The sequence below is a fragment of the Gymnoscopelus braueri genome, assembly GCF_963280865.1.
Source record: "Gymnoscopelus braueri genome assembly, chromosome: 1".
Classification (NCBI taxonomy): domain Eukaryota; kingdom Metazoa; phylum Chordata; class Actinopteri; order Myctophiformes; family Myctophidae; genus Gymnoscopelus; species Gymnoscopelus braueri.
In genome coordinates, this window is record NC_137603.1 from 34,271,762 (window position 1) to 34,296,979 (window position 25,218).

At 41.5% G+C, this 25,218-nt stretch overlaps 1 protein-coding gene across 1 annotated transcript in view; it reads left to right on the plus strand.

Moving 5' to 3' along the window:
• The window catches only part of cdh8 (cadherin 8), a gene marked incomplete at both ends in the record, with an annotated part of 216,287 nt that overhangs the window by 179,756 nt on the left and 11,313 nt on the right, over window positions 1–25,218 (plus strand). Inside the window, 3 exons of the mRNA XM_080432908.1 lie at window positions 2,832–3,079; window positions 18,804–18,940; window positions 24,465–24,586. Of these exons, the coding sequence (XP_080289034.1) occupies window positions 2,832–3,079; window positions 18,804–18,940; window positions 24,465–24,586 (507 nt within the window). The remainder of the gene's footprint in view (window positions 1–2,831; window positions 3,080–18,803; window positions 18,941–24,464; window positions 24,587–25,218) is intronic.

A 25,218-nucleotide genomic window follows, 5' to 3' on the forward strand; every position in this document is an offset into this window, starting at 1 on the left:
AACACTCTTTATGATGGAAGAAACCATAACTTAAAAAAAACAAATTTATGGGTTTTTTTTAAGTTATGGTTTCTTATATAGGGCTATGCACATGTGTCATGTGACACTGGCCAATCACAGTCCTGAATAGACTGTGATTGGACAATCACGGTGCAGGGTTAGGCGGGGTACATTTTTGGCCAATCACAGCGCAGGATTTGTTGTACAAATATCCAAACCTCACTTATAGGGGCGGTTTCACCGCCCAAAAAACAAGCCCATAGTCGCTTATAATAAGCTGACATGGCAACACTAGTCATGTGGGTGGGAGGGTGGTGGGGTGGGTGAGGGTTACGGGGGAGGAGGGGGGGGTCTCTCGGAGAGAGGGCTGCAGGGCCTCTGTCTCTCTGCTCTGGTGCCCTGACGACTGCCAGACATGTGGATCTCAGACCCCCTGAGATCTTGCAGCCCCCCCCCCCCTCCCCTCCCCTCCCCTCCCCTCCCCTCCCCTCCCCAGCACCAGCAGCAGGGATCCTTTCACAGCTGGGCTCCCTCTCCCTTCAGGCTGCATGCTGCCCCTATAACCCCTACTGGGCCACAACCACCATGGGGACTGGTCCAGTCTCTCTCTCTCTCTCTCTCTCTCTCTCTCTCTCTCTCTCTCTAATCTGATGTGTATTTAGCCGCACGCCGGTGTCGCACAACAAAAATAGCCGATCTACAAGCTCACAACGCGTCACGCTGTGCCGCGTTGTGAGCTTGTAGATCGGCTATTTTTGGCTTGTGACACTGCACACAAGACATGTAAATCAAGCGTCTCTCTCTCTCTCTCTCTCTCCTTTCTTGTTCTCTAACTGTATTCATTTCTCATTTGTTCATCTCTCTCTCTCTCTCTCTCTCTCTCTCTCTCTCTCTCTCTCTCTCTCTCTCTCTCTCTCTCTCTCTCTCTCTCTCCCCTTGAATCCTCTCTCCCTCCCCAAGCCCAGCTCTTATCCCCTCAAGCGGCAAGGCCCAGTTTTGATTTCCCTATAAATCCCGGTTATGGAGCATGGAAGTGACTTGATCCCATTATTCTAGTAGCACGAGAGCGACCAGGGGTGATTCAGAATAAAATTGTGACAGTCCGGGTGTCCTCCGAGACTCTGAGAGGGTAAAATTGTGACATTTTTACATTTTACAAATATTAATGATGAGCCATGGGTAAGAGAAGTCTGTCCGTAGCAGACACAGCTTTCATGTTACAATTAAAGAGAGGTGTACTTTCTCAATTTGCAAGGCTGTAGAAAATGCTGCCGGTACGTATCTGTCTGGAAAATTACACCTTTTTCACTGACAGCCGCGGCTAAACGGTTGTCATTTCATTTGATTGTGATGGCGATGTAAAAGCTTGCATAATCTACTTTACATTCAGAGCGTTAGACAGAACAATTACCTATTTTCCTGGTAACAGAAGACTGGAAATCATATGCTCAGGTATAGTGTAAACATGCAAATCACATTTATTATGAGTGATTAGCACATTTTTGTAATCAATCCTTGGTTGTATTGTTAAACAAATTCCATTTGCAGCTTCTTTTTTTTTCGAGAACAGATGCCACGTTAGCAAGGCTAGATATTATTACAAACACATACACAAAATCCCTGGGGTAAAGTTGTGGTTATTGCTAATAATTCATCCTTTTCTTTTCTCTTTTTTTTCATCTCCTGCTTTGAATTTTCAGCCTGGCTCGATGTGAAGATGCACATGCAATCTCTTTTCAAAGAGCACAAGATCATCACTTTTTTTTACCACTGGGGCTAATATTGTTTTGCAATTTTGACTCGTATGGCCAGACATACAGAGAGACAGACATACACACACATGTACAGTTAGATAGGTAGACCTGTGTAATTATGAAATACATTTGAGAGACGGGTGCATATAAAAACATTGGACAAAACAACGTGCGGGTCAGTCATAGGGATGGAATTGAGCGGTGAACACACATTGCAGACCGAAGGAAGCGATCATAAGCAACATCCAAAATATCAGAGGTCATTGTGAGTTTGTAGATCTGCTGTTTTCTGTGAAGAGATTTGGTGTAGAGGATAAAAAAGGCCAAGTATAGACCCCTGGGACCCCCATGGTCAACAAAGTGTTATAGGATTGAAGTGCTTAGACGCTCTAAATGTAGTCTCGCATATAACCAGATGTATCGGAGATCTCCGCCTACCGCTGTCTGGTGACACCCAAATTCAATATATGGGCGAGAACAGTGGAGAAAACGGTAGCTAACCAACCTGCTCCTACAGCTTTGGAAACCAATCCTGATACTGTACCAATATGAAGGACTGTCCAAAAGTCTTTGCACTGTTACTGCAATGCTGTTTTATTTATCTTAATCTCAGAATTATTTCCTCTCAGTGTTAGCCCATTCATTGAATTTATGTCACCAGATATATTGGTAGGTGGAAATCTTTGATGATCATGCGATACTACTCTAAATTAAACCCTATATACTATGTTGTACAATTATTAGTGAAAATAGACGATCTACAAGCTCTCAACGTGTCATGACGCACTGTGAGCTCATCGGTCAGCTTTTTTCTCTGTCACCCAAAATATGGTTTAGTTCAGTTTGTACCTGTGCTACTTTTAAAACTAATTCTTTCCCCTAGGTAATAGTACCACATCTGCTATATTTAAAAACAATCAAGGAGCAGAAATAAAAGGGAATTTTAAGAAGTAGAGCCTCATAGATACATTTAACAAAATGCCATTGCCTTCTCTTAGTTAAAGAGAGTGAGCATGAAGCCACTGTCCCTGTCAGGTTAATACAGTATTATCTTCCCCTCCTCTTCCTTTGCTGCAGGTGATAGATTTCGAGACCAAGAGGACCTACACGCTGAAGGTTGAAGCCACCAACCTCCGCTTCGAACCCAACAGCGGCGGGCCCTTCAAGGACACGGCCACGGTGAAGATCGTGGTGGAAGACTCCGACGAGCCGCCCATTTTCTCCAGGCCCACGTACGTGCTGGAGGTGAACGAGAACGCCCCAATCAACACCGTGATAGGAGCCGTCACAGCCAGGGACCCAGATCTCTCCGGGAGCCAGGTCAGGTAAGAACCACAGGATGATAAGGATTATTCAAAACCGTTCTGTCCTGCATTTCAGGACAATGGATCGGAAACGAATACAGGGACAGAGTCTAGGCTATTAGCATCGCTGATAGCCTTTAGCATGTCTGATAGCCTTTAGCAGTGCTGATAAGTGTATTATGAATATTTCAGTGACCTGTCCAGGACAGGCTATCATTTTTTACGTCTTTCTTTTCCGCGACGTAATTAGCTCTGCTTATTATAAAGGTTGACGCATGCAATTATACGTCTTCATACTCCTGACCTTTTGAAGTCGGCCGCCGTTCCTGGCGGGTGAGTCAACGACGTCTCTTGTCCCCGTGAAGGCGAGGCGGAGGAAAAGGTGGACGTCGAAAGGTGGAGGCTGCATCGTTACAACTTTCTCTTTTTCAGCCTTGTATTCTTCCACTTGCGTTTGACTTATTCTCGGAAATATCACAAGGGCACCTTGAGGATAGGTTATACAGGCAATTTCTCTGCCTCCACCTTGGCATTTCATTAATTCTCTTGTGACTCGCTGACTGCGTTCCCGGGACAACATTCAACAGGTTGTACGTAATTGCACGGCGGCGCGAGGCAGAGCAGTGGTGGAAGTACTCTGATTATTTGTTACTTACGTAAAAGTAGCAATACCACAAAGTAGAAATACTGTGTTACAAATAAAAGTCCTGTATTCAAAATACTACTTACTTGAGTGAAAGTACAAAAGTATTAGCATGAAAATGCTACCAAAGTAAAAGTACACACATTTCCATAATTTGCCAAACTTCTTTTGAAAGTAGCAGATTTACAACCTCACAACGCTTCACGATGCGACACGTTGTGAGCTTGTAGATCGGCTATTACCGATTAGCCAAAGTATAACATTAGGGTTTAGAAGTGGTTAATGCGTGTTTTGTAATAATAACCCATATCTACAGAGTAACATGTCACTAAATGTGTCAAATAATTCCAGTGGAGTAAAAAGTACAACATTTGCCTCTGCGAAGTAGTGGAGTAGAAGTATAAAGTATCGGAAAAATGGACAGTAATACTCCAAGTAAAGGTACCTCAAAAGTGTACTTGAGTAAATGTACTTATTACTCTCCACCACTTTTGCTACAGATTGGTCTGTGGCGAGCCCAGTTCATTCTGCCATCCCCTCCCCGTCATCGCCATCGTGTTTAGCGAGGAGATTTCCGAGAGGAATTGAGGTTGTGCGGCGTGGCTCCCCTGGCACCGTAAAACCAGGAGTGCATTTCATGTACGGTGACATCTTCTGCGCTGCTCTGACCTCATTTCTTGTCACAGCCTCCGACCGAGTTTTTTCCAATTCTACATTCATAATCACTGCTCCTAATAGTTAGGATGGGTAAAAGCAGAGGACACACATTTCATGTATGCGCAAATGTGCTGTGAAAAAAAGAAAATGAGGAGGAGAATGTGAAGACTGAATTATAATCTTTTGCAAGAGGTCCCCCCCACACAGACAAACATTTTAATAGAAACATTCATTTCATCAACTTTACAATCACTATAATCTAAATAAAAATAGAAAATAAAACGTGCAATAAAGTAGTACAATTAAAACTAAATAACTTATAACACATTGCGGATTAGTACAGGCTTGTTTGCATCAGGTGTTCTTTTAACTTTTTCTTAAAGGTGAATTTTGTGTTTGTATTAATTATGCACTTGGGCAATGAGTTCCATCCTATTAGAGCTCTATAGATAGTAGAAGATTTGAGAAGATTTGTTCTTTGTGTTACCAGATCACCTGAACTGGCTTGTCTAGTCATAATTTATGGTTATGTTCATCTCTCCTACCTGGTCAAAGAAATACTGGGTAGTAGTAGTAGTGGTAGTGGTAGTGGTAGTGGTAGTAGTTGTAGTGTTTATTTCACTTAGAGATGTCAGTTTGGTGGTAACCTATTTGCACACTCTGCGTCAAATGAACACTGATAATTTTACTGTTACAATAATAATAATTACTTGTAGTACTTTTGGTATTTAGTATTGAAGTTATTCAAAATGATTGATATTGTCATTTTGACTGTACGTTGTATTACAGTATATTACACTTTCAGATGAGAGTAACATGCTCCTTGAAGATGTGGGTGGAGATAGAATTACAATCGTGCATTTTCTCTGACATTTTTTTATTAAGAACCTCTTTTAATTTGTTTAAGAACTATTTAATTTGTTTAATAACTGTTTAATTTGCTTAAGTTCTGTCTTTTATAATCCTCCTGTGGTATTTTATTCTTCAATACGGTTTAATGACCAGATATTGTGCCTGTCAGCTTAAAGATGGCTGTTCTGCTTTGATGTCGGTCCGTCATACATTTATCTTTTGTTTTCATGCTGGGCACCGAATGTCGTGCCTGAAAGCCTTTATATAACAAAAGGCCGGAATTCCTTTCATCCTTAATCACAATACATTTTTACAGCATGGCAGAGCCATCTAGAACCGTGGTTCTCAACCTGTGGGTCACCACAGATTTTTTTGGGGGTCCCCAGATGACAGTGAAGTGACACTTTTAAGACCCTTTTAATAAATTAAAAAAAGACCATTACTGCATCAAAAGTAATTAACAAACTATACTTTAAAAACTGGTCAAACATTGGCCAACTTATCAAATAATATAAGATGCAAAAATCGTGAAAATAGCCGGTTCAGCTTGTAGATCTGCTATTTTCACAATATGTATATGAACCGAGTCAAACTAAATGTAATGCCTCAACTCCAACAATTCCAAGTACTTATCAGGATGGGGGGTCCCCAGTTAAAATATGATTATTTTGGGGGGGTGGGGGGGGTGGGTCACAGCCTGAAATGGTTGAGAACCACTGATCTAGAAGAGGGTTTGTGTGTCTATGCGTCTGTGCGTCTGAAGCTAATCTCGAAAACCGCTCGTCCGATAAGCGCCAAATGTATTTCACCAAACTGCCAGTAGGCCACAGAAGTACCTCCATTATTATTATTTTTATCCCCTATACCACAAATAGCTGGGACATTTGCCAAGCTTTTGAAATAAAAATAAAAGCAATGGAACCTTTTCACAGATGCCATTTTGACAGGTAAGCACAAGCTGAAGGCAATACAGTTAATTGTGGCTGAGTTTCATTTAGGTGTTTCTGTGTCAACGTGAAGTTAGCTGTATACAGGATATTGTCTGGTGGATGTACAGTATTTGTTTTTGTTGGTCAAATGTTTTTCCCAATTGTGTTAATATTACATTATCGTCTTTGAGGATCCCCTCGGAAATGAGATGTTACATCTCAAGGAGTTATATATTCCTAATAAAGAAGTTATATCCATGCAGGCACACAGTGACACCTAAATGAAACACAATTCATGTTATTACCTTTAGCTGTGTTTACTTGTCAAAATGCTGTGGGGAAAAGGCCTGTTATCTTGGAAAGAATTAACTGGGAATAAAAGGTGCATTGAATTGTCTTTGAGCAAGATTCTGGACCCCTAACTGCTCCTGACAGGCAGGTTGCGTGTGAATGGCTGAATGTGAGACATGTGCATATTGTGGTGTAAGACAAGGTTGCGACACTAGAAAAGATCTGTATAATTCAGTTCATTTATTGTGACGCTTCTGTGAAGAAGTTGAGGATATTTTGGATGGATTACAGCTCACAAACACCTGTGACAGATAGTACAACAATAAGCCCATAGAGAATGTCCTTAGATGTTCATAGATGTTTCTTTTTTTTTAACCCATTCAATCCAGGAACGCATCTCTGACATTTATTTGGCTATTCAAAAATAGCAGATATACAAGCTCATAGCGCGTGCCACGCAAATCTTTACAAATGTCTTCTAAATCCTAACTGTTGCTATATCAGTGGTTCTCAATGTTTTCATGTCAAGGACCCCCAAATGATATGTTTTTGGCCGCCGATCCCCATCAAAATATGTTGTTCCAGGGACCCCCCACAAGCAAAACATTTTTTTTTCCAAAAATATATGTATTCAAAGATTTGCACAAAAGTTGAAGGTTTTTAAAAAAATATCCAAAGTATAAAATAATGGTTATAGCTGAAATCTTAAATGACACAGATGTGTTCCCGGATTGAATGTGTTAAATAAGATTGTTGGGACATTTATATGACTTTTCTCAGAGAAAGAAGCACTGACTTCATACACACATGAAATTGTTAATTGCACATTGAGTTGATAAGTCTGCCAGTAAGGCCACTGATCGAGAGGCAAATGGAAAACGTCAAACGTAACGGATTAAACTGCCCTGACGCTCAACCACGTATTCTTGCCAGTTTGCATTTTGGTCAAAACAAAACTGACTCTCCTGCAACGTGTGGTTCTCTTTCAAGTGCAAACACTTTCCTTTTAGATGTTCTGCTTATCCTCGAGACGTGCGAGCTATCCTGGGATGTCAAGGGGGTTTCTTTATGGACGATGAGATAAAATGAGTTTAACATGATGCATTACTCTAACCCCCACCACATCACTTCCCATTCTGCCCCGGGGTTTGTTAGCTGTTAGCTGAGACCTTTCTGACCAGTAGAAATGATTACAGTCTGGAAGATTAATCCTATCAGACATACTGTACAGTACTGGCTGACAGATAGCCTATATATGCCTCCCGAATACATCTGAAGCATGGGTGGGCAACCGTCTCTTTTTGATCTGCCAGGTGATCAGATTGGGCTTTTGAAGTGATCAGTTGAGTTGATCATACGACTATGACCATAATAATATACGACTATAACCATAATCAGTGCATAATCCTTTTTTCTTTTCCAGATAGTCATATTAAATCATTGACTCATTCTTTGTTAAGTTGTATTATTAACCACTTATACTGTGCTTCAACGGACAAAATTATTTGCCTATAAGGACATCAGGTTGAAAGGGGTTACATAAAAATAAGGATAATTCCTTTTAACAGGTCGTTCATGAAAGTCCTTGCGGTCTTGTTTCCAAAATTCTGACTTATTTACATTATTTACATTACTGACTTACTTACATACTTACATTATTGACTTATTATTGACTTATTCTACGCTTGTATCTATCGATCCACAGCATAAAGCATGACATCTCTGTCTGTGTGGACTTTCCCGTGTTACGTCGAGAACCGTCAGACTGATCTACTTCAATCTTAAGGCATGTGTTTCGTCCAGAGAACCCGAGGGAGTGATCGATGTGCTAAGCGGGAAGGAAGTCAATCGGATTGGCGGTTGTTCGGAAATATACAAAAATACGCAAATCTCCATATTTGTCCATATATGCAGATCCCTGACATCAGTATCATCATAGTACTGATGTCCAGTGTTGATTTCGTCGACTAAAACTATGACGAAAAACGTTTGCCGACTACCTTTTTTCACTGACGAAAACTAGATATAAACTAAGCTGCGATGACTAAAACTAGGACTAAATATTATTGACTATTTCATCAACAAATAAAAACTAGACTGAAATATTAGGGAGGGACGAGTGGAAAATAGATCCAGTAGAACTAAAAGACAAGTCATTTTATGTTTGTTTGCGCTCGGGTGTTGCGTTCTGAAAATAGCAGATCTACAAGCTCACAACGCGTCGCGCTGCGACACGTTGTGAGCTTGCAGATCTGCTATTTTCAGCACGCAACCAAGTGTAAAATCAGCCATTACGACGCCATCAAGGCACCGCCAAAATACATTTTAGTCGACTCAAATTAGCTGTAGATTTAGTCGACTATAATCTTATGATATTTAGTCGACCAAAACAAGACAAAAACAAAAACATTTTAGATTACTAAAATATGACTAAAGCTAAATATAATTTGATTCAAAAGACTAAAACTAAATCAAAATTTGCTGTCAAAATCAACACTGCCTCCAATTACTATGATAATGGGTGCACAATAGGTACTCTATCATTCCCAACGGGCATTGTTCCCAACGGCCATCGCCCTAGTTATTCTATTTGGCATCCCCATAATAAGACACACATGTAAAAGCAATGGTGGTTTTCACTGGTTGATCATGCCAGCCTTGGAAAAACAAGCCAACAACAAAAGTTAAGTTGATCATGTGCTCGAAAAAAAAGTTTGCCCATCCCTAATCTAAAGTGTACCATAAGGCAGGGACAGTCTGGAGTAAAGGCAGGCAATAAAGGAACATTTAGGCTTTGAGAAATAATTGAGGCTACAGGTTTCTATTTTTAGACTGGCGGGCCTACTTGTGGGACTTGTTAAAAATCAAAACAGTGAGGCAAAAAGCATGTTAATGTGCAGCAGAGATAGAGAGATTAATGTAGAAAAGACTCTGACCTCTATCTATCTATCTATCTATCTACTTTATCTATCTATCTATCTATCTATCTATCTATCTATCTATCTATCTATCTATCTATCTATCTATCTATCTATCTATCTATCTATCTATCTATCTATTCTCAAAGTGGGGTCTGGGGACCTCCAGGGGTCCTTGAGGGAGTTCCAGGGGGTCCCCAGCTAAATTATAGATAGTTACAGTAATAGGAACCAAATGAACGGGTCCATTTGGTTCCATTTGCACACTCTCAGAGTTAAATTAACATAAATTTTACAATAAATTGGGGTCCCAGAGATGTAACTGGGGGTCCTTGAAATTAAAATGGTTGAGAACAAGTAAGACGCGCGAACGCTGGAAGCGAACGCAGCTGGAAAATATTGTGTATTTCCGGACTTGTAATCCGTGTTATTTCACTGTGATGGGGAGAGAACAGTGTGTGTGTGTGTGTGTGTGTGTGTGTGTGTGTGTGTGTGTGTGTGTGTGTGTGTGTGTGTGTGTGTGTGTGTGTGTGTGTGTGTGTGTGTGTGTGTGTGTGTGTGTGTGTGTGTGTGTGTGTGTGTGTGTGTGTTGCATTTAAATCAGAGCATTGTCTAAATTCCTGCACTCTGGCGCCCTCTACATAGGTAGTGCATGCACACAGACAGACACACAGACATACAGACAGACAGACAGACAGACAGACCCACAACCTGAGCAGGGTTACATAGTAAGCTCCACTTGGTCGGCAGGCGCGGCTTTGCCGCGCCTCCTTCCGCGTTCGCAATCACTCCCTGGTATATCTTTTCAAATGGGGGCCCACAGGCTAAATTAGTGTAGATTTGGGGTGTCCATCTATCTATCTGTCTGTCTGTCCAACAGTCTCTCATGATGTCAGACTGTAGCCCCTCAACCAGACCAGGCCGGTCTGGTTTATACCGGTCTAGAGCACTCTGGGAGCGTACAGGTCTGAGGTCTCCCTCCTGCAGTCAGGAGGCAAACAAGCCCTCAGCTGTACTCGTCCGTCCATCCAAACAAGATGTCCTGTGAGATCCATTCTGCTGCGCTCCTCTCAGCATCCTTCAGTGCGCTCTCTCTCTCTCTCTGTCTCTGTCTCTCTCTCTCTCTCTCTCTCTCTCTCTCTCTCTCTCTCTCTCTCTCTCTCCTCTCTCTCTCTCTCTCTCTCTCTCTCTCGACCAGAACGAATGGAGAATGTGACTCTGAACGTTGTACGGGCACATTGCGACAATTCAACATGTCAATCACAGCAAAGTGTCTGAAGTGAAATCTACGTGTTGTTTGCTCTCAGCATGGTGCAAATACACGCTGAGGATTATTTGCACGTACTGTTTAACCCGGGTTGGGGAATGAGAGGAATGATTTTTGTGCCATGAGTTTAATCACTCTTTAGTAAAACATGGCTGACTGCAGTTGATAGGAGCTCTTAATTTTATTTCCAAAGATAAGAGGTGAAACATTTGGCTTCAACAATATTACAACGGAACATAAAACACACCATGTGTAGGAATAAAAAGTCAAATACCACATGTGTAGTAGCCGGTCTGTAAAACCTTCTTGTTTTTTCAGTTGAGCTGAAGATTTCTTTCCCCAAAATGTATATTAGGCTATGTTCTTCTATATAGTTTTGTCTAAAATATATATAGTTTTACTGGCTATTTCCTGTATCTTTGATACACACACACACACACACACACACACACACACACACACACACACACACACACACACACACACACACACACACACACACACACACACACACACACACACACACACACACACACACACACACACGTAGATCTGCTATTTTCGCTTAATGTTCACCTATTATGGCAAGCCAAAAATAAGGACGCTAGGGTTAAAGTGGATAAATAGTTCTGTGTGGTATAAGCAGGATAATACTCTGTGAGCGAGTCACTTATGAGAAAATAACTGCACTTCAGGGGGGTAATGACCCTCCGTTCTGCCTCATGCTGTAGCACCCTGTTGTGCATTGGTTTTCTTTTTCCCAATGCATTATCCCTATATATAAAATCTGGAAAGGCAAAGCAGCGTTAGGAAATGATGAGAAGTGTGTCTTGGTGTTCAGTTATGTTCAGCTTGCCTGTCCGCTCTTCATTTCACTCCAGTTGACTGATGAACTGATGACCGTCTTCTCGTATGAAAGAGAATAAATATATTGTTTCTAGAGATTCTAATGTAACGTACTGAAGACATTAGTTGTCTTTTCTTTTTCTTTTTGTTCTTCTCAATAATTTATTTTGAAACTACTAAAAAACACATGGGTTGTTACCTGAATAGACTGGTCATGTGAGAAAAAGAAAAAATCTGTTAAGGAAAAAAAAGAAGAAATGGCCAGCATTCAGGCGACAGCAAAATGAGTTGTACCGTGATCCTCTCTGTGGAGTTAGTGACCTAATAACAAGTAGGAATGTCAGGGAAGCAGAAACAAAAAAGAAACATTTGTTCTCAATCTCTCACCTGATACACACACGCTCACACGCACACGCACACGCACACGCGTGTGCACACCCACCCACCCACCCACACACACACATATGCAGGCGGGTAACAAAACAAAAACATACGCATTGGAAACCCTTTTTTTTCCCGGGTACTGTTGGCTTCATGAAGGTCACAGAGGTCGCAGAGGAATTGTTGTCTTCCCCGGTCCTCCTGGAGCCAGCGGTACATTCAGTACTTTGTAATTGGGTTGAGACGTCGTCTCATTGTGTTGCTGAACTGCATGCGGCTGCAGAATATGCTGCATGGTGACATCGGTATCACTAATGAATTGAACTGTATCTTTTGCCAGCCAGTCATCATTTCCTTTAAACTAGGAAGCGAGATCAGTCTTCCATCCATGTTGCTGTGTCATATACACACTGTCAACATACAGATGTATCACTAAGGCATACATACAGATGTTAACATACAAACAAATCACCATAGCATACATAAAAAATATTAACATACAAGATATAACACATAACAAATATATTACACGCAAAACATATAATCGTATGATACATACAACATAAAACCATCATACATACAAACAAAAATATCACCATATCATGCATACCAACGCATTAACATAGCATTCATACAGACGGTTTAACATACAATATTATACATACAAACTGTTAACATACATATTACATGGGCGTGGTTTCAGAGCCTTCAGCGGGACACACCCCCATGCGTTCAGACTCCAGAGCAGAGAAAATGTAGCTATTTGTTCTCCTCACAATTTTTAAACATAATTTGTATTCTTCAAATTTGGCTGGGTGATTAAAAACACACTATTGTGTGGGGTGACAAACGACATAGTATTGCTGCTTTACAGTCACTTTAAGCTTCAGAGTTTCTGCTTGTTGCATGTTATTTAGGCATTGAATTTAGGGTCAGTCCATATCATGGATGATGCAATATGAAAACTAAAATAGTCAACATGTGTGTGTGCGTGTGTGTGTGTGTGTGTGTGTGTGTGTGTGTGTGTGTACACACATGCATGCATGCACACACGCACACGCACACGCACTCGCACACGCACACACACCACACACACACACACACACACACACACAGCACACACACACACACACACACACACACACACACACACACACACACACACACACACTCACGGTATTATTTACAATTTACAATTTAGTCATTTGCAGACCCTCTTAATCCAGAGTGATTTACAGTAAGCAAGGACAACACAAGGTTACTTCAAATACATAGAAATAGTACTTGTGAGTAAGTAAACCCTGAACCTAACCTCTAAGTGCCTAATCATAACCCCAACGCCAATCTGATATTTTCCTAATTGTAAGCATAACTCCCCAAATTTAACCATAAAACTACAATTTCTCGAGGTCCATGAACTATATCCTCACATTGCCTATTTCTCAGTTTTCAACTATGGAGACATTTGACCCTCACACATATTATGATACAAATACACACAAACACACACGCACACACACACACACACGCAGGCACGCACGCACGCACGCACGCACCTGTGCAAACACATACACTCACATCTCACTTAGGAACCGTGCATACACACACACACACACACACACAGCAGATATTGTTTGTTTTTTTCCTCCCTTGTGTTATTTGCTTTTAATTCTTTAGACATCACGCTGTCAGTTTGACTGACAGCTGGCAGAACATTTCAGGGTCTGTCTCCCCGCCCCCTACGTGAAAAACTGTCAGGGTCTGACTGGATCCACTCAGTCGACAGGAGAAAGAGAGAGGCTCTCGCTCCCAGGTGGCTTGCTGCTGTCTGCACTGTCTTGAAGTGCTCTGCGTCAGAGGGGGGGGGGGGGGGAATGGGTGAACGGGGGGCTGCGGAGGAGGAGGAGGAGGAGGAGGGTGTGCGGGGGAGTGTGGGGTGTGGGGGGCAGTCCACGTGGACCTCTCCCAGCCTGGCGTCGAGAGGATTTTACACCATTTCATCTCAAAAATGGAAATGTCACGGCTCGCTACATCTACCCAACAATTGGAAACTGGGCCATTGGCTTATTTATTTTATTTTATTACCCTCCTCCCCAACACACACGCACGGCACGCACGTGTGCAGACACACACACACACACACACACACACACACACACACACGCACCACCGACACTAAATGTTGTGGTTTTTGACTTTGCGTTAAGATGAGTCCTCCTTTATTTTCCTCTCTCTCTCTCTCTCTCTCTCTCTCTCTCTCTCTCTCTCTCTCTCTCTCTCTCTCTCTCTCTCTCTCTCTCTCTCTCTCTCTCCTCTCTCTCTCTCTCTCTGTCTCCACATCTCTCTCTCTCTTTCCCTCTCTCTCTCTAAACGGCAGGGTCCTGTCAACAGGTCTGCACTGAGAGGGATGAGCAGCTCCACTGTGAGATAGGATGAGACCCAGGGTTATGGGAGGGGAGGCGCGCATAGAGAGCCACAGGGAATTGGAGAGAGAGGGGGGGCACTCACACTAGGCATACAGGAGGAGAATACAGCACATGTTAAGGCCACTTAAGCCATATTACTCTCAGACAAAAGAATAGCTGATCTACAAGCTCACAACGTGTTTGCATCGTGACATGTTGTTGAGCTTGTAGATTTGCTATTTTCACTACTTTTTATACCTTTTGAGCTCATTTTCGAAGAAGAAAAAAAACATATACAAATTAAGACAATTTTTTACCCAAAATACAAGATATGATTTTGTGCAACAAACAGACACAGCCTCAGGCCCTCCTTGTGATCTCAGAGTTACTACTTTTTCATGTCAAGGACCCCTAAATGAATGTGTATTTGGCCGTGGACCCCATCTGAAAATATTTTGTGCAAGGACCCCTAGGCCCCCATACAAGATTTGTGGTGTTAATTTTGTTATAAATATTCAGACATTTTCCAAGAATGTCACAATCTTTTTTAAATAGCCGATATATATACGGCCATGGGGGTCCCCGGACCCCACTTTGAGAACCCCTGCATTAGACAAACGGAACCACCATAACTCTGAGAGTGTACAAATGGGACCAAATGGACCCGCAAGGGTCCATTTGGTTCCATTTGTACACTCTCAGAGTTACAACCACATAAGGGGTCCATTTGGTTCTTAACTATCCATAATTTATCTGGGGACCCTCCTGGAACCCCCTTAAGGACCCCTTGGGGTCCCCGGACCCCACTTTGTGAACCAACCACTGGTCTAGACAGACAGGAGGAAGAAAACGGCACTTGACAGGGAAAAGGGGGAGTGACAGAGAGAGAGAGAGAGAGAACAGAAGTGTTTGTCATGAATTAATCTTCTTAAAGGGACGGCGTTCCCTCGTGTGGCGCGCGGTTGCGATTAGCACACGTGAATCACCGGGGGCCCTAGTGTGTTGCATTGAGTGGGATGATGGCTGTGACAGGCACGCATAATGGCAAACCAAACGTGTGAGATGAACGATGATGACCCATAATGACAGATTTCTTTTTTAGGCAGCAGCGTGTGGGCTTGTCTTGAGAATTGGCGCCGTGCACATTGCAACATGAAAGAGTTTTTTTTATGTTTTTTTCCCCTTTTCGCAGTTTCGAGCAGCAGCACCTGCAAACACTCACTTCTTTTCATGTCTATTCCAATTTCACACCCGCGCACCAGGAGTTTTCTTGATCAGCCGCGCTGTGTTTAGAAGTTTGTAAGATGCTTTTTTTGTTTTCAGTCACATCAAAGTGACACGAGAGTGACCATCTAAAAGTTACTGATCTCTCCACATAAAATTATGTCTCATTGCTTTTCTTTTCAAAGAGTTCATGTCAGCGGAGTTCAATTTGTAAAAAGAAAAAAAAGGTGGTACATTTTCCTAACCACTTAAGCTCTATTATATACTTTGTCATACCACAAATAGCTGAAATATTACATACCTATTTCTCTTTAATTAAAAAAGACACGTTGCCCAAAATAGATACGCCAGTCTTAATTTTTTTTTTTTTCATTTTCATTTTTCATTAAATTGTTATCAAACGTGAATATCAAACATGTCAGACAGTCTACATTTCCCAAAGGCAAATGCATGTATTTATTTCAGTCCGACCAGAAGATAAAACATATCCCTGACGGCCATACAAATTAATGACCAGAGGGAGAATATCAAAAGCACAGGCATAGACATAACTCCCCCACCCCCACACAGTTATGTAAAGTGACTAAGTACATTTACTCAAGTACTTTACTTAAAGTTATACTAGGTAACTTTTTCAAAAAAACTAAAGTTAAAGGGCCTACACCATGAATTAATTTTTATTTCTTTATATTTGGGCTCCCCGGTGTCCCTTGTACTCAAACATTTTTTTTTTTTTAACACTCAGTCTTTCATCTTCATTTCATGGATTTTCTGAATGGGCGTGTCTGAACAGCCCATTTCACATTTTCCCCATGGTGATGTCACCATGGGGACCTCATTTTAATAGTCCTGCCCCCTCATTTTCAGTCTCATCCTCCCTTATTGTTTACAACCGGCGCCATTGGCCGTATTCTAAAGAGGGCGGGGAAAAGTGGTGAGGAGGGCGGGGGGAGGTGATGATTGACAGACAGACTTCCTCAATAGCGCCCCTCTGCCCAAAGAGGACGTTTTAGTATTGCAGTTGAAAAGGCTTGGAATGACAGACAGACAGGTTATGAAAAAAAATATCTGGGTGGTTGTTTAGACTTAAGACTGTATAAAACGTATTAAGGGACAATATTTATATAAAATAAATATCTTTTAAATTCATGGTGTAAACATTTTTATATATTTTGTGAGTGGCAAATGTTTCACAACACCCATTCCATGAATTTCACCCCCAAAAGCCTTTTATAAACATATTTTCTATTGAAAGTGGACAGGGGCGTCTTTCCCGCGAAAATGACGTCATCCGTCCGGAAAACGGAACGGAAATGCACCGGTTTCCTGTTTGTCCTTGAACTACCGCGCTATTAACAAAAAGGAATTTCACGCTGTTTTTATGGCATTATCGGATTTGAAGATGGAAAAACAACAGCAAAAGAAAACACAGATCACGGTAACTAAAGCTCCACTGGCTAAGAGAAAAAATCTGCAGATAGTATAAAACAACAAAAAGAACGCTTTTTGAAACGCTTCCGCCTTCCGGTGAAAACAAATGGAATTCTGGGTAATGCAGGACTCGGCTAAAAACCTGCAATGACGGTAGTGACCAGCAGAGGTTGCTAAAAATATATATTTTTTGGACTATTTTTTACTTTTATTTCCAATTTTCAATACTTTTACTTCTACTCCACTACATCTCAGAGGCAAATATCATACTTTCACTCCACTACAAGTATTTGAAAACTTTAGTCACTAGTTACTTTGCAGATATAAATTATTATATAAATCATTATATTATAACCACTTTAGCCCTATTTTATACATAGGCAATTTGAAAATAGCCGATCTATTATCTGCTATTTTCAAACATTTTTGTACTTTTACTTTTGGTACTTTAAGTATATTTTGATGCCAATACTTTTGTACTTTTACTCAAGTAACATTTCGAACACAGGCCTTTTACTTGTAACAGAGTATTTTTATATTGTGGTATATTGCTACTTTTACTTAAAGTAATACTAGGTAACGTTTTCAACAAAACTAAAGTTAAATTGTATATCTTTTGCGAGTGGCAAAAGTTTCACAACACCCACTCCGTGAATTTCACCCCCGGAAGCCTTTTATTTATATATTTTCTATTGAAAGTGGACTGGGGGGACATTCCCGGGGAAATGACGTTCCTGGCCAACGTCATGACGTCGTGGCCGACGTCCCCAGGAACTACCGCAACGGTTTCCTGTTTGGCCAGGAACTACCGCGCTATAACAAAAAGGAACCTCACGCTGATGTTAAGATAATGTAGGATTGGAAGATCGAAAAAGAACAGAAAAAGAAAGCACAGCTCATGGTAACTAATGCTCCACTGGCTAAGAGAAACGATCCGTAGATAGTATAAAACAATTAAAAGATCGCTTTTTGAAACGCTTCCGGCTTCCGGTGAAAACGAATGGAATTCTGGGTAATCGAGGATTACGGAAATTGTATGCAGTGACGGTAGTGACCAGCAGAGGTTGCTAAAAATCGTTATTTGGGATTCTGCATTGTATTACTTTAAGTAAAATATCTGAGTACTTTTTCCACCACCACTGCCCCCACATAAATCCCAAACCAGCCAATTGAACCCTGAGTATCAGTGAAGCAACGAAACCAACAACAACAAAAAAAGCTTTAGAAACGGGTCTGATTCACGACGTGGCTGCTGCTGCGCTTCCAGGGTGTCCCACCTGACCTGACTGATACGAGAGTGAGCAGCTTTACCACAAGCCATAGTTTATGACAAAACAAGTGCCTCTCGCTGTGTGGCATGTTATATATATGTGTTCTCATTCAGAGCCATGACACGTTACAAATTACAAGGTTACAAGGTTATACCCCCTTTGCACGTTGTCAGTCCATCTAACCCTCCTAAAAAATGTACGTCCTGTACATCATGGGCTCGTAAATCTAGAACCTTCTGGGACCAATCTGGCAGCCCAAAAGGGTTCGACAACACTGCTAAACTCCTATACCAACACAAAAAAGCAGCATGCACTAATGACCTCTTCCAAAGTAGAGGCCATTGACTGCACAACAACATGAGAAGAGCCTATTGGACTTTTACTGGGTTTTAATGTTCCCCTCCCACTAATGTGAAAGCGGTAATTAATCCTCTGATGATAATTATTGACTTCCTACTGCTCTTAACGTGCATTAATCCACAGGACCCTCTTGATGAATAAGGCCCCATTAGCAGGCCGCCCCCAAGGGGATTGCATAGGGATGCTCCGGTGGTAGCTTATGCTGTCTACACAGCTTTGCACTCATGACAATGTGCTGAGAATTCTGATGATGCCACGTTCCTTCCCCAGGTACTTCATTGATCGCCACACCGACCTGGAGAGGCAGTTCAATATCAACGTGGACGACGGCAAGATCACGCTGGCCAAGCCGCTGGACCGAGAGACGGACACGTGGCACAACATCACAGTGACCGCCACAGAAGTCCGTAAGTAACGTGCAGCGTTGCCGCGTCTGCTTATTATAAGCGAATTTGGGCTTGTTTTTCTGTAACGTCGCTTGTAAATTATTGGTGGTTGTGGTTTTTTTGGGCTTGTTTCTAAAGTGTAGTTGATTATTTGGGCTTGTTTCCTAATGTTGTTTAAACCGCTGGTTCTAAAACATTTCATGTAGTGTATGTAGTTCTCCACGTATCCATATCTGAAAATATTTTTGTGCCAGGGACCCTGTACCAGATTTGTGTTGCTAATTTTTTGAAAGATATTTTTTTTTTAAATCACTTTTTTCTAAAAAAATAAAATAAATAGCAGATCAGACGCGTTGTGAGCTTGTTGTGAGCTTGTAGATTGCCTATTTTCAAATAGCTGATGTATATTAGGTTTAAAGTGCTCATGATGTATTTGCTCATGTATCGCATCGCGTTTCAAATAGCTATATCATATCAGCGTCGCCAAACCGAGATCGGTGTCCCCCATCCCGGTCCGCATTGCTGATTAAGCTGTTTTTGAACATCCGTATTAGTCAGATGAAAAACACAAGCCAGCTAACAGCAGAGTGTGGGTAGAGACACTACTTTACTAAGCAGCACCGTGTGTCATCTCGACTGAAGTATCCGCTGGCCCTGCTGCACACACACAATCCTCCCGCACAAAAAGCGCTTGTAAAAACCATTGCTTTTAATCGCTCTAGGAGAATGGCACAAACAATTAGTGTTTGTATTCACAGAGGCATTAAACACGTTAATTTGCTGAGTTTTGATTGAATTAAACGGCTCAGTAGTCAATTTGTGGAGGTGCAGGAACATTAAGATGTATCAAATAAACAGTTTTAAAGACATGCTCCGCCGTGGATTGTTTCCAACGCCGGCATCCATTACAGATTAAAGAACATCTGCGTAACGCAAAACTCACTGACTCGGTGGAAATTCTTGCAGGCAGAGCTGCAAACAGCTCAAACCATATGTAGAAGGCTCTATTTGCATAGAGATTGTTTCAGGGGGGCTGTACGTTGTGATAAAACTTAATGTACCCCTTACAGCTATTGGAACACAGGCGTACGTGGCTTTGGTGACTTTCTCAATTCTCCCCCCCCTCGGTTCCTCCATCCCCTCTCTGCGTTGGCTCTGTATTTCCTTAATCACAATAAACACACATTAATTGTCAGACTTAATAAATGCAGAAAAGGAAAAGGAAAAGAAAGAACGCAATCAGAAAATGTTCTGCATCTCGGCCCGACCACGTTGCACCACTGCAGCAACCCTGTTAGAGGAAGCTGAATGTGTCTCGTTTCGATAAGGCGTCTGTCTTGCCTCCCATACATTTAACCCATTAAGACCTGTGGCCGATTCCACAAAGTGTCTTCTAAATCCTAACAGTTTTCTGAAAAACGTATATGTTTCTATATCAGTGGTGCTCAAACTTTTTCACGTTAAGGGCCCCCAAAATTATATGTATTTGGCCGCGGACCCTCATCTCAAAATATTTTGTTCCAGGGACCCTCAAAAGCAAAGATTTGAGTTACAAATGTTTACTTTAAAAATATATATTTTCAAAGATTTGCACACATTTTCACGATAAAAAAAATAAATAGCAGATCTACAAGCTTGTATATCTGCTATTTTTGAATAGCCAAAGAAATCTTAAAAATTACACACAGATGCGTTCCCGGTCTCAATGGATTAAACTGCGTTTTCATGCCTGTTGGCAAAGGGATCTGCGCTTTGAGATAGTGGCATCACTGAGCACACCTAATGGGAATTTGCCAAAATAAATATATGGCCGTTTGCTGTCCTTCACAGACAGGGCAGGGGGGCGGGGGGGGGGGGGGGGGGGGAGAGAAGGCAGGGTGTCCTCTCTGGCGTGAAAAAGGGGAAATAGATGTGTATTCCCCGGTTCTACACCGATGCCATTTGCCACCCAAATGGCGGCAGGTTCTGTCGCCTCGCACCGGTTGACATCTGACTAATCAGATTTTGTTCCCCTGTCTGCATGCCGAGGGGAAGTCACTCTCTTCCTGCCCCTCTGCTACTTTATCCATCCATCAATGTCCGTCAGACTGTATATTACCTTCTCTCTCTCTCTCTCTCTGTCTGTCCCACTCCCCTCTTTAGTGGTCTCCCAAAGCTCCAGTTATGTTTTTGCCGTACGCCTGTGTCGTGCGGTGCAGAATGACCAATTCACAAGCTCACAATGGGTTGCAATGCGTAAAACATTGTAGGGCAGTGGTTTTCAACCCTTTTTCATATCAAGGCCCATTATTTATTCTGCATTTTAACCACGGAACCACCGTTTGATGAGATTTAGCCTCTCGCACCCAAAACGTACGAATATTTTGTTATCGTTGGATAAGATTTTGTCCACAATCCCATGCTGTATTGATGTTGGTACCGTAGGAGAGATAACAGGCAAACACTGATCAAAATAACAATTATTTAATTAAGTAATGCAGATTTTTAACAATAATGTAACTCTTGAGAGCGTAAAATGAACACTAGTAGGAGTACAAGGACCTACCGTCGACCACTTCATGTTGAGGTATTGGTCTATTTTATTTATAGACCAATACGTTTATTATTTTGGCCAAGGATATTGAAGGAGAGTTGGACTGAAAGGGGGTTTATTTTATTTATATATTTTAACTCAATATGGACATACTACAATGTGGTAAATCTGAATTTGGTACTGTTATGGCCTCTTAAGAGAGTTTTGCTTTAGTTAGTCTGGTTTGTTCATACAGGATATTGGACAAATAAAGTTTTTGAAGACTTCTTCATTTTAATTTGTTTCTAATGGTCAGGGTTAGGGTTAGGTTTACACTTTTCTTGAATGTACTTGAAGGTATTGTGTAGTTTGAAAGTATTGTGTTTTACTTGTGCTTGAGTTTACAGAAGGCCCTTGAATTTATTCTTTGAGAACAAAGCGCCTTTGTTTGGCCCGGATTCGGGACAGCTGACTCATATCCGGGCCAAACAAAGGCATCACGTGATGTCGATCCCCTTCCCCTATTCGCTCATACTAGGACATGACGTATGTGTAGGCAGAAGAATATAGGCAATCTGAATATAATCTAAAATTGCACTGATCTGTTTAGTATCACCTTGATCAAAAAAGCGTATGTATTTATTCACTATTCTTTGACTCACTCGTATACCAAAATCCATTTTAATAAAAAAACATGGCTTCTCAGGTCAAATATTGATATGCGATTAAAATGTGATTAATTTTGATTAATTAATTACAAAGTCTATAATTAATTTGATATTTTTTTAATCTAGTCCCTGCCCTAGTAAAAACATGGCAGGCTGGATAAGTCTGACCTTATACATACACACCCTGATGTAAGCAACGCAGGTGCAGATAATCAAATGAATAATTGGTGTATTAGATGTACTGTAGGTGTTTAACTACTGTCTATGCTTGCACATTGGCACACCCATGGCTCTGGGCAAACCTAAATGGAAAGGTCAAACTCTGTCGAACGGCGCGCCATGCGACGAAAGTGATGTCAAAATGACAGAAATGGGTCAGAGAGGATCTGCCGCTTTACGGGTCCATTTGGTGCCATTTGTACCCTGTCAGAGTTAAATGAACACAGTGTAGATTGGGCAGTGGTGGAAAAAGTATTCCGATATTTTGCTTAAGTAAAAGTATCAATACTGCAATGTAGAAATACTCTGTTACAAGTAAAAGTCCGGAATTCAAAATGTACTTGAGTAAAAGAATACAAGTACAAATGTACTTAAAGTACCAAAAGTAAAAGTTCTAAAATGTTGCAAAATAGCAGATCTACAAGCTCACAACGCGTCGCGATGTGACGCGTTGTGAGCTTGTAGATCTGCTATTTTCAAATAGCCTAGGTATAAAATAGGGCTAAAGTGGTTAATGTATGTTGATAATTGCAAAGCAACTAGTAACTAAAGTTTTCAAATAATTGTTATGGAGTAAAAGTACAATATATGCCTCTGAGATGTAGTGAAGTAGAAGTAAAAGTACTGAGTTAGGCCACTGGGGGGTCCGTGGCCTAAAGCATATCAAACTGGGGGTGCTTGACCTTAAAAAAAGGTTGAGAATCACTGATGTAGGAGGCAGCCGCTACTGCTCAGCAGAGGAAAAGTCTTTGTCAGAAACATCAATGCACCGCATGTAGCGCACTGTCATTGACATGAGAAATACATCAGTCTCATTCGTTTTGATGAGCGAGGGGGGCACGCCACTATCGACGGACCAACGCCAACGGTGACATCGTGCAGTGGTAACACCCAGTCCTCAGGGGGCCAAATTAACGGATAATTACTTTAAAAGTTGGCATTTGCACCACTGATTAATAAATACACCCGTTTACAGCGGGACCCTCAAAAGGGACTGTCAATTACGTCCAATGAATAATTCCAATCAAATTCTAATCTAATTAAATTGCCTTTATTGTCTTGCTAAGACTTCAGCTGCCATTGGTGGTTCATGAATATGTATGTTTTTTTAACCATCATGTTTTAAACATCAGAGCTGTACAGGGGTTTTCAAAAAGCACTTTGAATGGGGATTTCTTTTATTCTGGTCCCCTTGAATTTTCCCCTTTAGTATCAATAACCCACAAAAATAACAACTCAGATACATGTGGTTCATCCTTTGTCCTTTCTCCTCCCATCCCGAGGACAAAGGCAGATTGGTTTAAACAAGAGTGAACAGCAAAAAATAAAAGCAACAATCATGTTAACTGATTCTTTTGCGAATAAGGTTTGAACCACCTATTCCTAGGTGGTTTGAAATGTGATTAAAATCTGATTTCTAAAGATGTGTCTCGTTCTGGACACTCAGGCAATGGAGCCTGGAGTCTGTCTGTCTGTCTGTCTGTCTGTCTGTCTGTCTGTCTGTTGTGTCTGTCTATGAGGTTACCACCAAGGTAAACCGTGTTGGTAACCTCATAAAAAGATAACCTGGGAGTTATATCAAATGTGCGGTCTCTACTCTTTTTTGCTAAGAAATACAAGGAAAAAGTACTGAATTGTTTTACTTAAGTAAAAGTATCAATACCACAATGTAGAAGTACAAGTAAAAGGCCTGTGTTCAAAATGTTACTTGAGTAAAAGTACAAAAGTATTGGCATCAAAATATACTTAAAGTACCAAAAGTAAAAGTACTAAAATGTTTGAAAATAGCAGATCCACAAGCTCACAACGCGTCGCATCGCTATTTTGGCTATTTTCAAATAGCCTATGTATAAAATAGGGCTAAAGTGGCTAATGTGTGTTTTATAATGTAATAATTTATATCTAAAAAGTAACTAGTACCTAAAGTTTTCAAATAATTGTAGTGGAGTAAAAGTATAATATTTGCCTTTGAGATGTAGTGGAGTAGAAGTAAAAGTATTGGAAATGGGAAATACTCCAGTAAAGTAAAAAATCCTCAAAAGTGTACTTAAGTATAGTGCTTGAGTAAATGCACTTAGTTACTTTACACCGCTGCCTATCTGTCTATTCATGGCTGTCTCTGGCTCTGTCTGTTTCTGTTCATCAGGAAACCACAGTCAGATATCAAGGGCGGTCGTGGCCATCAGAGTAATGGACATCAATGACAACGCCCCCGAGTTTGCCACTGAATACGAGGCCTTCCTGTGTGAGAATGGAAAACCTGGTCAGGTAAGGGAAAAGAAAAGGACACATCCATCAACGCCGCCGTCTCCCCGCTTCCCTTTCTTCTCTCTCTCCTCCCCCGTAATGACCGGCCACGGTGAATTATAGCCTATTTATTTCACCGAGAAACCGGGGGAAGTGGGTTGAGAGCGGGGGTCCTCTCTCTTTTTTTCCCTCCTCTGCATCGCTTGCTACCTTGACACAGCGTGCGCGGAGCGGCGGGGGGAAACGGGAGCAGTCAGGATTGATCAGAGCGGATCATAATTCAAGACTGTCTTTCATGCCTCCCTCCAGATGGCAGAATGCTTCCCCCAGCCAAAAGCCCTGGACAAGTACTTAGCATTCTCCTTCCCATCAATCGCTCTCATTCAGAGGAGTGCTGTGCGATGGGAGGGACTTTACTGGCGGAAAAGAAAGAAATGAAACAGAGGTGGCGAAACCCCCCGGAGGGGCCTGGTTCTAATTTCCAATCAATCATAAAGACGTACAGCGTGATACGACCTGTGATGACAGATAAATAGATAGAAGCAGGAACCCGAAAGTGTGCCAAACACGACAGGGCCTCATTGATAATAATCTCAAACTCCACAAATGAATAGGGCCTATATTTCATCTGGCGTGGGCACAGCCAATGTTGC